This window comes from Amblyraja radiata, chromosome 3 (assembly GCF_010909765.2).
Source record: "Amblyraja radiata isolate CabotCenter1 chromosome 3, sAmbRad1.1.pri, whole genome shotgun sequence".
Classification (NCBI taxonomy): domain Eukaryota; kingdom Metazoa; phylum Chordata; class Chondrichthyes; order Rajiformes; family Rajidae; genus Amblyraja; species Amblyraja radiata.
The window spans coordinates 5622777-5634921 of record NC_045958.1 but is presented as its reverse complement, the minus strand read 5'-3'; the positions used below and the strand labels follow the sequence as shown (position 1 = coordinate 5634921).

At 40.3% G+C, this 12145-nt stretch overlaps 1 protein-coding gene across 1 annotated transcript in view; it reads left to right on the top strand.

The window, feature by feature from the left end:
* Positions 1 to 10684, top strand: part of tmem161b (transmembrane protein 161B) — a 54637-nt gene extending 43953 nt beyond the window's left edge. Inside the window, exons 11-12 of the mRNA XM_033017247.1 lie at positions 1522 to 1618; positions 7074 to 10684. Coding sequence (XP_032873138.1) covers positions 1522 to 1618; positions 7074 to 7351 — 375 coding nt within the window. The 3' untranslated portion in view covers positions 7352 to 10684. The remainder of the gene's footprint in view (positions 1 to 1521; positions 1619 to 7073) is intronic.
* Positions 10685 to 12145: the final 1461 nt, after the last annotated feature.

Below are 12145 nucleotides of genomic sequence, written 5' to 3'. Positions count from 1 at the left end.
TTAGCATCTCCCTGGAAGAGCGACATAGAATATGATTTCAATAAAGAAATCTATTTACATGCATACAGTCATAGTGTTTTTCCTGTGGGAAGAGTGTCCGGGGGGGGGGGGGGGGGGGGGGGGGGGTGATTGGCAGTCACCGAGGTACATTGTTGAGTAGTGTGACAGCAGCAGGGAAGAAGCTGTTCCTGGACCTGCTGGTCCGGCAACGGAGAGACCTGTAGCGCCTCCCGGATGGTAGGAGGGTAAACAGTCCATGGTTGGGGTGAGAGCAGTCCTTGGAGATGCTGAGCGCCCTCCGCAGACAACGCTTGCTTTGGACAGACTCAATGGAGGGGAGCGAGGAACCGGTGATGCGTTGGGCAATTTTCACCACCCTCTGCAGTGCTTTCCGGTCGGAGACAGGGCAATTGCCATACCATACTGTGATACAGTTGGTAAGGATGCTCTCGATGGTGCAGCGGTAGAAGTTCACCAGAATCTGAGGAGACAGATGGACCTTCTTCAGTCTCCTCAGGAAGAAGTGACGCTGGTGAGCCTTCTTGACCAGAGTTGAGGTATTGTGGGTCCAAGAGAGGTCATCGGAGATGTTGACCCCCAGGAACCTGAAGCTGGAAACACGTTCCACCTCCGTCCCGTTGATGTGGATGGGGTGTGCGTGCCGCCCCTAGACTTCCTGAAGTCTACAATGAGCTCCTTGGTCTTCTTGGAGTTAAGGGCCAGGTTGTTGTCAGCGCACCATGCTGCTAGGAGCTGGACCTCCTCCCTATAGGCCGACTCATCGTTGTTGCTGATGAGGCCAATCACCGTTGTATCATCTGCATACTTGATGATGGTGTTAGTACCATGTACAGGTGTGCAGTCGGAGTTCTGTAAACAGAACTCTGACGGATTAAGTTGATTACGTTTTAACTTTCTCTAGAAAGGAAAATACTTGAGAGAATGAACAGGATTTTGCAAGGCAATGACAGGAATATTGTCACTATTTGTCAACATTATTCCATGTTAGGATTATTTTGCACGCTTGTGCAGGAACAAAAACTCTTTAAGTTGCCATCAGTGAAATGGCAGATGCCAGCGGACTGTACTAAAAATGCTGAAATTGTCATAATGTTTAGCATGGGAGAGGAATTTGGATTTTACTGTACCATGCTGGTGTTTTGCACTCACTGGAGAATTCTTAAACATGAGTTTGTAATAACTGCACAGTCAGCTCCCACGCTGAGTGCTGAATGGACAATTTATATGGACTGGTGTGTTAATGTTTGAACATTGTAAATTTTGTAAAGGTAGGGAAAAACAGATAGCTTCATATTATACAAACATCTGAAATGTTTTTGATGAGGAACATATTAGAGGATGCCATTCTGTCAGTGAGTTTAGTGAAGAATCACAATATAATAACTAATAATATTTGCTAAGAATTGAGCTTGAGATGGTGATGTATCAAAGGCATGCTTTGTTTTTAAGGCAAACAGCCTGTCAATGAAGATAAAATAAAGTTGTTTTTCTTGCTTAAAGGTTGCCCGGGTTTTTTATTATCTTTGTGTAATTGCACTTCAATATGTGGCACCTGCGATTATGCTTCTTCATACAACACTGCTTTTAAAAACCATGGGTAAGTGATTTGTTGGTTCATTTTCAATTCAACTTCTGTTGGTATGAAATACTGATGATTTTTAATTCCTGATTGACACAAGTGACTGCAGATGCTGGAATATGGAGCAAAAAAACTGCAGAAAGAACTGAGGGCCAGGCAGCATCCGTGGAGGGAAATGAATGGCCAATATTTTGGGTCAGATCCCTTAAGGTGGATGAAGAGCCTCGACCCGAAATATTGTCTGTCCATTTCGCACCAAAGATGCTGCCTGAACCACGAAGTTCCTTCAACAGTTTTTTTGCTCAATTCTTGTTAATTTTGTTCCCTCGGTAGTTGGGTGGTAAAAACTAGAATCTACCTGCTCTTTGGCCATAATTTACCTGAATATCCTGAGTTTGATTCAATAGATTGGGGATCTGATTGGGGATGATCAGCCATGATCACATTGAATGGAGGTGCAGGAGTAGGCCATTCGGCCCTTTGAGCCAGCACCACCATTCAATGGGATCATGGCTGATCATCCCCAATCAGTACCTTCTCCCCATATCCCCTGACTCCGCTATCTTTAAGAGCCCTATCTAGTTCTCTCGTGATATCAGCCAACATAGTGTTTAATTCACTGCAATTACAAGTTTACCATGAAGGAAAATGCAACATTTCTGCCTACATTTGTTGCCCGATTGTCTCTCTTGGAAAGTCTGTTTACATGTTACGGTGGAAGGAATGCAGAGACGATTTATGAGTGTGTTGCCAGGATTTGAGGTGCTGAGTTATTGGGAGAAGTTGGGTAGGCTAGGACTATGTTCCTTGGAGCACAGGAGGTTGAGGGTTGATCTTAGAGATGTATAAGATCATGTGGGGAATAGATAAGGTGACAGAACAGTCTTTTATCCAGAGTAGTGGGATCAAGAGCCAATGGATATGGGTTTAAGGTGAGAGCAGAAAAAAAATAATATTTTTTTGAACAGAGGGTAGTGGTTATATAGAAACATAGAAATTAGGTGCAGGAGTAGGCCATTCGGCCCTTCGAGCCTGCACCGCCATTCAATCTGATCATGGCTGATCATCCAACTCAGTATCCCGTACCTGCCTTCTCTCCATACCCTCTGATCCCCTTAGCCACAAGGGCCACATCTAACTCCCTCTTAAATATAGCCAATGAACTGGCCTCGACTACCCTCTGTGGCAGAGAGTTCCAGAGATTCACCAGTCTCTGTGTGAAAAAAGTTCTTCTCATCTCGGTTTTAAAGGATTTCCCCCTTATCCTTAAGCTGTGACCCCTTGTCCTGGACTTCCCCAACATCGGGAGCAATCTTCCTGCATCTAGCCTGCCCAACCCCTTAAGAATTTTATAAGTTTCTATAAGATCCCCTCTCAATCTCCTAAATTCTAGAGAGTATAAACCAAGTCTATCCAGTCTTTCTTCATAAGACAGTCCTGACATCCCAGGAATCAGTCTGGTGAACCTTCTCTGCATTCCCTCTATGGCAATAATGTCCTAATATGGAATGAGCTGCAGAAAGAGGTAGTTGAGGCAGGTACTATAACAATATTTAAACATTTGGACAGGTACATGGATTGGAAAGATTTAGAGAGATAGGTCAAATGCAGGCAGATGGAACTAGTGTTGATGGGGCATCTTGGTCAGCACGGGCAAATTGGGCTGCTGGACCTGATTCCGTACTGTATGAACATGAGGTAAGAACAATATGACAGCAATCTTTGAGCAGGGCTACACAGTTATATGTAATGTTGCCATGGGGCTTGCATGCATCCATGCAATAGTACTCCACCAAACTGGCAGTTTCTAAGGAGAATGAAAACTAGGTAGCTAGGGGAGAAGTGGAAATGGAAACTGTGTTGCTGCATGCTATTTACTTCTATCAAAATCTGCAAGTATTTTGTTTAAAGCTGTAGCTTTGACACCAATTTGTTGATTCTGCTTTAATGATATGGAAACAATTGAAAACAATGCAATTTTTATGTTACAAATATTGTAAAATCCAATCTTTTGCTGAGCCACTGCTACAGAACGTGTGAGAGAGCCCTCTGTTGGCTAGTTGCACGCACAGTTTCTGTAACTGCAGAAATGCCTGCTTTTAGCTAAGTTTCATTCCTGATTCATGGTCCATCCCTTCTGAGTAGCGTGAGATTTTGTCAATTGACAGATTTGAGGGCAGATCTTCCACTGCAATTTTATGCAATTTCCAAATTTTGTATACAAATCAATTAAGCCATATTGGATTTTTATTTGTGATTGTTTTTTTTTAAATAATTGTATTCTCACATTATATACAATCCATATCAACTATTTCCAGATTTAGTTAACAATTCAGAAAGGGGAAATCAATGCAGCTTAATCTTGGGAGAAGTGGATATGTTTAGAGAGCACAACATGAACTGTACAGAAAGATGGGCATTGACTGCAGCTCAAAGTGGGAGGGTGGTTTGCAGGTATACCATAGGGTAGGAGGGTCAGTGGTCTCAACTCTGGGAAGCACCATACAACATGGCTGCTGGCAGAAGCTGTGGCATGGACAGGAGGGCAGCTTTGCAGCACAGTGAAACAGTTGTCAGAGTTTGAGATTGATGGAGACAATTTGGCAATTGTGAACAATAGCTGGGGCAGGTGTTTGTGGGGAAAGAATTAAGGGATATGGAAACAAGGTGATCACATACATTCAATCAGACTAAACAACATCATTCATAAACCACATGGGATCTAAGGAGAGATAGCTGAATGGATAGAAAATTGGCTTCATGGAAGGAAGCAGAGGGTAATGGTGGAAGGCTGCTTCTCGGACTGGAGACCTGAGACTAGTGGTGTGCCTTAAGGGGGTGTCCCACTGCGGCGACCTAATTGGCGAGTTTAGAAGAGTTTGGAAAAAATGTCATTTTGAAGACCTCCTTCAACTATGTAGAAGACCTCAGGTACACAAAAGTGCTGGAGAAACTCAGCGGGTGCAGCAGCATCTATGGAGCGAAGGAAATAGTCAAACGTTTCAGGCCGATCGGGTCACTAGAATTTAGAAGATTGAGGGGGGATCTTATAGAAACTTACAAAATTCTTAAGGGGTTGGACAGGCTAGATGCAGGAAGATTGTTCCTGATGTTGGGGAAGTCCAGGACAAGGGGTCACAGTTTAAGGATAAAGGGGAAATCCTTTAGGACCGAGATGAGAAAAACATTTTTCACACAGAGAGTGGTGAATCTCTGGAACTCTCTGCCACAGAAGGTAGTCGAGTTCATTGGCTATATTTAAGAGGGAGTTATTTTCTATGTTTCTATGAAACCCTTCTTCAGATTGATGGGGGGTGGGGGGGGGGGGGGGGGGGGGAGCGGGGAGAAGAAAGGAAAAGGGATTAGGAGGAGCCCGAGGGCTGAGGAAGGAGAGGAGACAGCAAGGGCTAACAAAATTGGAAGAATTCAATGTTCATGCCCCCAGGATGCAGACTCCCCAAGCGGAATATGAGGTTCTGTTCCTCCAATTTCCGGTGTTGCTCGCACTGGCCATGGTGGAGACCCAGGACAGAGAGGTCGGATACGGAATGGGAGGGGGAGTTGAAGTGCTGAGCTACCGGGGGGTCAGGTTGGATATTGCAGACCGTGCGGAGGTGTTCGGCGAAGCGATCGTCAAGCCTCCGCTTGGTCTCACCGATGTAGTCGAGGCCAGTTCATTGGCTATATTTAAGAGGGAGTTATTTTCTATGTTTCTATGAAATCCTTCTTCAGACTGATGTGGGGTGGGGGGGGGGGGGGGGGCGGGGAGAAGAAAGGAAAAAGTATTAGGAGGAGCCCGAGGGCTGAGGAAGGAGAGGAGAGAGCAAGGGCTAACAAAATTGGGAGAATTCAATGTTCATGCCCCCAGGATGCAGACTCCCCAAGCGGAATATGAGGTGCTGTTCCTCCAATTTCCGGTGTTGCTCGCACTGGCCATGGTGGAGACCCAGGACAGAGAGGTCGGATACGGAATGGGAGGGGGAGTTGAAGTGCTGAGCTACCGGGGGGTCAGGTTGGATATTGCAGACCGTGCGGAGGTGTTCGGCGAAGCGATCGTCAAGCCTCCGCTTGGTCTCACCGATGTAGATCGGCTGACATCTAGAGCAGCGGATGCAATAGATGAGTTTGGAGGAGATGCTGGAGGGGGCTACTCTGGAGCATGAAGGAGAGTTACAAAAACCTCCTACGACCTCGTGTCGACCATGCTGCGAGTATGAGTCGAGGGCAAACTCGCCAGAACTCGCGGATTAGGTCGCCGCAGTGGGAAAGCCCCTTAAGGGTTTGGTTCTGGGCCCGTTACTGTTTATCTATATCAATGACTTGGATGAGAACATATATTGTAAGAATAGTATGTTTGCAGATGATATAAAAGTAGGTGGTTTTGCAGATAGTGAAGATGGTTGTGAAAAATTGCAGCAGGATCTTGATCGATTGGCCAGGTATGTTGAGGACTGGTTAATGGAACACAGAAATGTGAAGTGTTGCATTTTGGGATGTCTAACAGGGGCAGAACCTACACAGTGAATGGCAGGGCTCTGGAGAGTGTTGTAGAGCAGAGGGCTCTAGGAGTACAGGTGCATAGTTCCTTGAAGGTCGAGATTGATAGGGTGGTCAAAAAGGCTTTTGGCACATTGGCCTTCATATGTCAGATTATTAAGTATCGAAGTTGGGAAGTCATGTTGCAGTTATGTAAGACTTTGGTGAGGCCTCATTTAGAGTATTGTGTTCAGTTCTGTGTTTCTGGGCGCCATGTTATAGGAAAGATGTCAAGCTGGAAAGGGTACAGAGATAATTTACGGGGATATTGCCAGGACTAGAGGGTCTGAGCTGTAGGGAACGGTTGAGTTGGCTGGGCCTCTATTCCTTGAAGCTTGGGAGGATGAGGGGTGATCTTATAAAACCATGTGGAATTGATCGGGTAGATGCGCAGTCTCTTGCCCAGAGTTTGTGAATTGAGGACCGGAGGACATAGGTTTAAGGTGAAGGGGAAAAGATTTAATACGAATCTGAGGGGTATTTTTGCCACACAAAGGTGGTGGGTGTATGGAACAAGCTGCCAGAGGAGGTAGTTGAGGCAGGGACTATCCCAACGTTTAAGAAACAGCTAGACAGGTACATTGATAGGACAGGTTTGGAGGGATATTGGCCAAATGCGGGCAGGTGGGACTAGTGTAGCTGGGACGTTGGCTGGTGTGGTCAAGTTAGACCTAAGGGCCTTTTTCCACACTGTATAACTATGACTCTATAAATATTGTAAGGTTATTTAATCTTTCCAACAAGCAGACTGTTGTTTTGCATTTATATCATTCAAATTCATCTCTTGAGATTGTGATAATCTTTGTAATTTTTTTTACCTTTATTGGGGCAATAATGCCTTTATCTGTTTCTTTGCATGTTTCTTTGTTAATTGAAAATGTTATGAGTTTGAAAGTAACGATTGGAAAATGACTTTCATTTATATTTCATAAAACAGGTCACCATTCCTGGGGACTCCTCTCAGAATCTTCGTATGTGTCTCCTAAGGAGATCGTTGAAGGCTTTAACTCTGTCCAATCACCTGCCCTTGCAGACAATGAAAACCAGAAGCTGACAGTTGCACAAATAACAATGGCACTGGATGGCCTGCAGAATGTTTTCACTCCATTGCTCTTCCGAGGCCTCCTCTCCTTTCTAACCTGGTGGATTGCAGCTTGCCTGTTCTCCACAAGTCTTTTTGGTTTGTTCTACCATCAGTACCTGACAATCGCATGAGTGACTAGCATGACAAAGCTGGACGTCCAAATATTTTCCTAGATCTGAACATAAAATCAAAGCCATTTTTTGGGGATTAAAACAAAAGGATATTTTAAACCGTTGCAGAAACAGCATATTGCTAAAGTACTGAGCACAGTTTATCTGCTCATTTTAAATGCTTCCTCTGGTTCTCAGGGTGGATAAATGTCTTAACAGTTTGAAACTTAGGAGCTGGGATGATGTCTTGTTACTAATACCATGGATGGGTTATTTATCTTTGATGGAACTTTAGAATTGATGGAGGTTATCAACAAAAGATTACTTGGCCTAATTGGTTGGCAAACCAGTGGGCCAATTTGATGGTATAACCATGAATAAGATGAAACATCGATAGACTTAATTCGCCAACTCCACATCAATTTTAATTTTATGTTCTATGTATACCTGATCGGATTTTTATGTCCAAAAGTTAGCAAAGTAAATAAACTTATTTTTAGAATTAGCTTTGCAAAATGACATTCTAGTTAATGTGTGGCGTGATTTGAATCTTAATCTTTTGTTGTCCCTTCAAATTTTTCTCCATGTTCACTAACTTGATATGCATAATTATTCAAACATTAAGATAATGGGTGAGTCTATTCCTCTCCCCTGCTGACCCACACAGTTGCATATGTGCTTTATTTTTTATCAATTCTGAGCCCAGAATGATATTGAGCGTAACATTGTTACAATTGTAACATTAGTTGGTTGTAAATGTTGAGCTAAGAAACTCCAGTTTGAACAACAACTGATAGTGACAGATTTCGTAGCAATAACTGAGCCGTCTGTTTATCCTTTTGTTGGAAAGTCCAGCATTTTTCACTGTAGGGTAACCTTTACAGTTGGAATGTGAATATAACTACTGTATATTACAGTAAAGGTTAAATATTTCAGATTTTTAAGGGAACAAATTTCTTTGAAGTTGTGGTTGTTGCTGTAAGAGAATTTGATTTGTTGCTTGTTGTTGCTATTAAGTGAATGAATTGTATTTTAAAATAGTGATTTTATTTTTTGTTGTCATTGTCTGAAAAAACCCTGCAATACAATGAAGCTCTGATATTGTGTCTTGCATTAGTGAAGGAAACATATTTGAGAAAGCACCTCAGCTATGTGACTGCATCACATGGACGAATTGGAATTCATAATTGTCAGATCCAGTGAATGAAATTTAACTTGCAAGCTGATGGATTTATTTTTCTTTGTTTGATACTGTAACATCTTAACCTTTCCACCACAAATTATGTTACTGAATACCATTGTAGATTGAAACATAGAAACATATAGAAACATAGAAAATAGGTGCAGGAGTAGGCCATTCGGCCCTTCGAGCCTGCACCGCCATTCAATTTGATCAAAGCCTCAAAATTGCAGGTTAAATGTTTAAAATCTTTGTGATATGCACTTCACTGCCTGTAACAGCACCATGCAGTTTACACATTTGAAAACATTGCAAAAGACAATGGTGGGAGATTGTATAATATGAGGCGAAATGAATGAAGAAAATGCTACTTTGATTAGAGCAGCCTCCACTAGCTATTTAATTATTGAATCTCTAATGTTTAAAATATTATCAAATTCAAAAGCTGAGACAATACTTTTGATTTTTCACTACATGTTTGATCATTAAATACAGTGTATACATGCTAACTATTTCACTACCCCTTCGTTAAGTTGAATTTCAGCTATTGATTCAGCAATGTTTAATATTTCCTCGAGAAAATGTAATGTGCCAAGAATATTTGTTTGTTCTTTATTTTGTCCTTGCTGTAGAGTGGCATCTTTTTTGAGAGCCAATTATGTGCTACAAGTTCAGGAAAAACATGAAACTTTACATTCTATGGCAAGCAATGGATGGGAATGCTACACTTGAAATAGCCCTCAGGCTATAGATTTTAATCCAGTTGGCTAAGGACATGCAAATAATACATTTGTTTCAAGTTTCCAATAATCCTATTGGATTTTATCATTTAAATACAAATTGTGTGTAGCATCTTCCAATGGTGCTGTTCCAGACAGATCACAGTCTGATCAAACAGTACAAAATGTAGTTGCATTATTGCGGTACAAAGCACATTTTTAATACATTATTGGTAAACTATCATCTCTGGCCATTTTTATGATTTTTCTTTGAAAGGCAAATTCCATATTTATTTAACTACTTTGAAAGTTAAAAGTGCAATTACTATAATGCAAATTAAATAATGAAAACATATCAGACAAGTAAAATTGAAATCCACTTGATAGAATAGAGTGCTAGAAGTAGCAAGTAATCTTAATTGATCATTTGTAATGGGACTGATCTCAAACTAATATCCATTTGTAATGGCTACTACACTATACAGCTGTATGTTTCCAAGCAAATAAATTATTCTTTGTTTATGTAATTACAACTTCCTTTGTGAATATTTTAAATTTAAAGTATGATCATAGTTATGGAACTGAAGTCATAACTGAAATCTGTATTATCTGTATTTGGAATTGGTCTCTACTTTGTTTAACTTTATGCACTATAAATTGTTCGTTATAGGCAAAAATATGTAGTTATTTATCCCTCTTTCACCCAAAAGATAGAAATAAAGTAATAGTATATTTTTCAAGTAATACTGACACGTTAGTGAAAATTGCTAACTCATTGATTGTTCTACCAAAAGCCATTGACAATGTAATTTTTTTTTCCCAGTTCATCTAGCTTGTTAGGAACTTTTCTATGGTAGCTGAAGTCAGCATTTGCAATGTTTACAATGCTGTAGGTGATCTGTAGTGACATCAGGCATGGAACTGAGAGTGAACAAGATAGATTCGGTGACTGCAACTCAAACTAGCTAAGACACTCCCATCACCAAAACAAAGTACCTTCAACTGTGACCAGGCAAAGCTGAAATCCCACCTATGTGCCGATTGTAGATTGGAGGCGAGTCAAATAAATTTATATGATATGTAATTAAGCAAAGAATATAGTGTTCTTGAAAAATATTAAAGACTATGTCTCATTTTTCGTACGTGAATATTCAGTGTCAAAAATTATCTTGACCCGAGTGGTATCAAGTGGTTGAGGTTCAATATTCTGTGGTCAAGATACTAGGAGAGCATTTGAACATTATTTTGATTCTGAATCATAGTCCTAATGTTGGTACGCCAATCAGAAAATAGAATTGGATATTATCTGACATATGGTTAGCTATCCATTGCCAGCGGTAAATGTCTGAGGCCTTTCTGGAGAAATGTATTTGCATTTGGTGTTTAATTTGTGCTGAAATGCACTAAAGTGGCTTGATGCCTTTTAATAAAATAATTGTTACTGATTTGAATGCAGCAGGGTATTTTCTTGTGTTCATCTGTTTCTCGGTATGATATGTTTCGGTAAAACTAGTGGAAATTGGTCACTTCAAGGACTGTACTGAACTGGTTACCTAAGATAGATGCTGCCTCACCCGCTGAGTTTCTCCAGCACTTTTGTCTACGTAAGATAGATGTTCTTTTAACCTACTTAATACATTTTACAATGTAAATCTCTCCTAAATGATGCAAGTTTGCAATTCCATTTATTTCTGTCATATTGAGGAATATGGAGTTGTAGTGGAGTAATCCAGAATTTTGATCAAGTTTTATCTAAAGCAAACAAATCTGGAGAAGTAGTTATTTATATTAAACATGACATTTCCAGACTTCTGTACGAATCAGACCCTGATCTAGCCTGAATATACCTCCAGTTCCAAACCAATTCACTGTTGACGTATAGTATTCAAGAAAAATTGTAACAATTAAAAAATAAAATATACTTTCTTGGGCTAGCAAAATAAACATTAAATCCGTGTCTGCAATTAATGCTGAAAATAATATAAAATTATATATCTGAAATAAGTGAGTATAGCATCACTGAGTTCTGTCATATTTGGATACTAACAAGTGACTCAATCACAGCACCAATGCTATTTGGACACGTGTATAACTTTGATTGTTGAGCTGTGTTCAACTCCAAATTCCATATTCCAGTCAACGATATACTTCATAAAAAAATTCAGCATGCTTAAAATTGTATTTCTTGTTTACATATGAAATTATCTTATGTGAATTGATGTTCTTGCCACCATATTGCTTTCATTCTAATGGTGGTTTATGAAATGTTTCTTGTGAACAGCATCACTAATGTTGCCCTTTCATAATACCAGTCCTTTTGTAAAGTAAAAAGGCTTACTCATTTTCTGTGAAGGCCCTTATTAGAAAAGTCATGCAGATCTCAAGACAGTAAATGACCACACACTCGTATTCCTCACGGTTTTCTCACGATGTTTGATTATGCATTTGATATCAGGAATTTCTTATACAGAGGTTGTAATTATATCAGATGATGGCACTTTACTCCGTTCAGACTCTATTTGATTGTGAATACCAGATGGGTTTTCTTAAAAATCAGGGTGACTAGAGAAATAGTTTCATTGTAATATGTAATGGATCAGGATTTCTGTATGGATATTCCTTTAAATACCAAATATCTTTAAGATTTTGCTTTGTTTATAACTAATTCTTGAATGTGCATGGTTGCCAATTTTAGATTGTGAAGTGTTACATGAGCAACTTGATATTTTCTATGTTATATTGTATGAATCTGCAAATTAAGGAGCAGTGGCAATGTATTTCATCCATATTTTATAGACTAGGGTTGGATTGTGTACTTAATGCATTGATTAAACTACAAAGCAATAAAACTCACTCATTTTGAATTAAGATCCTATCTAGTTCAAGGGATTTCCAATCACCAAATATAATGTGACT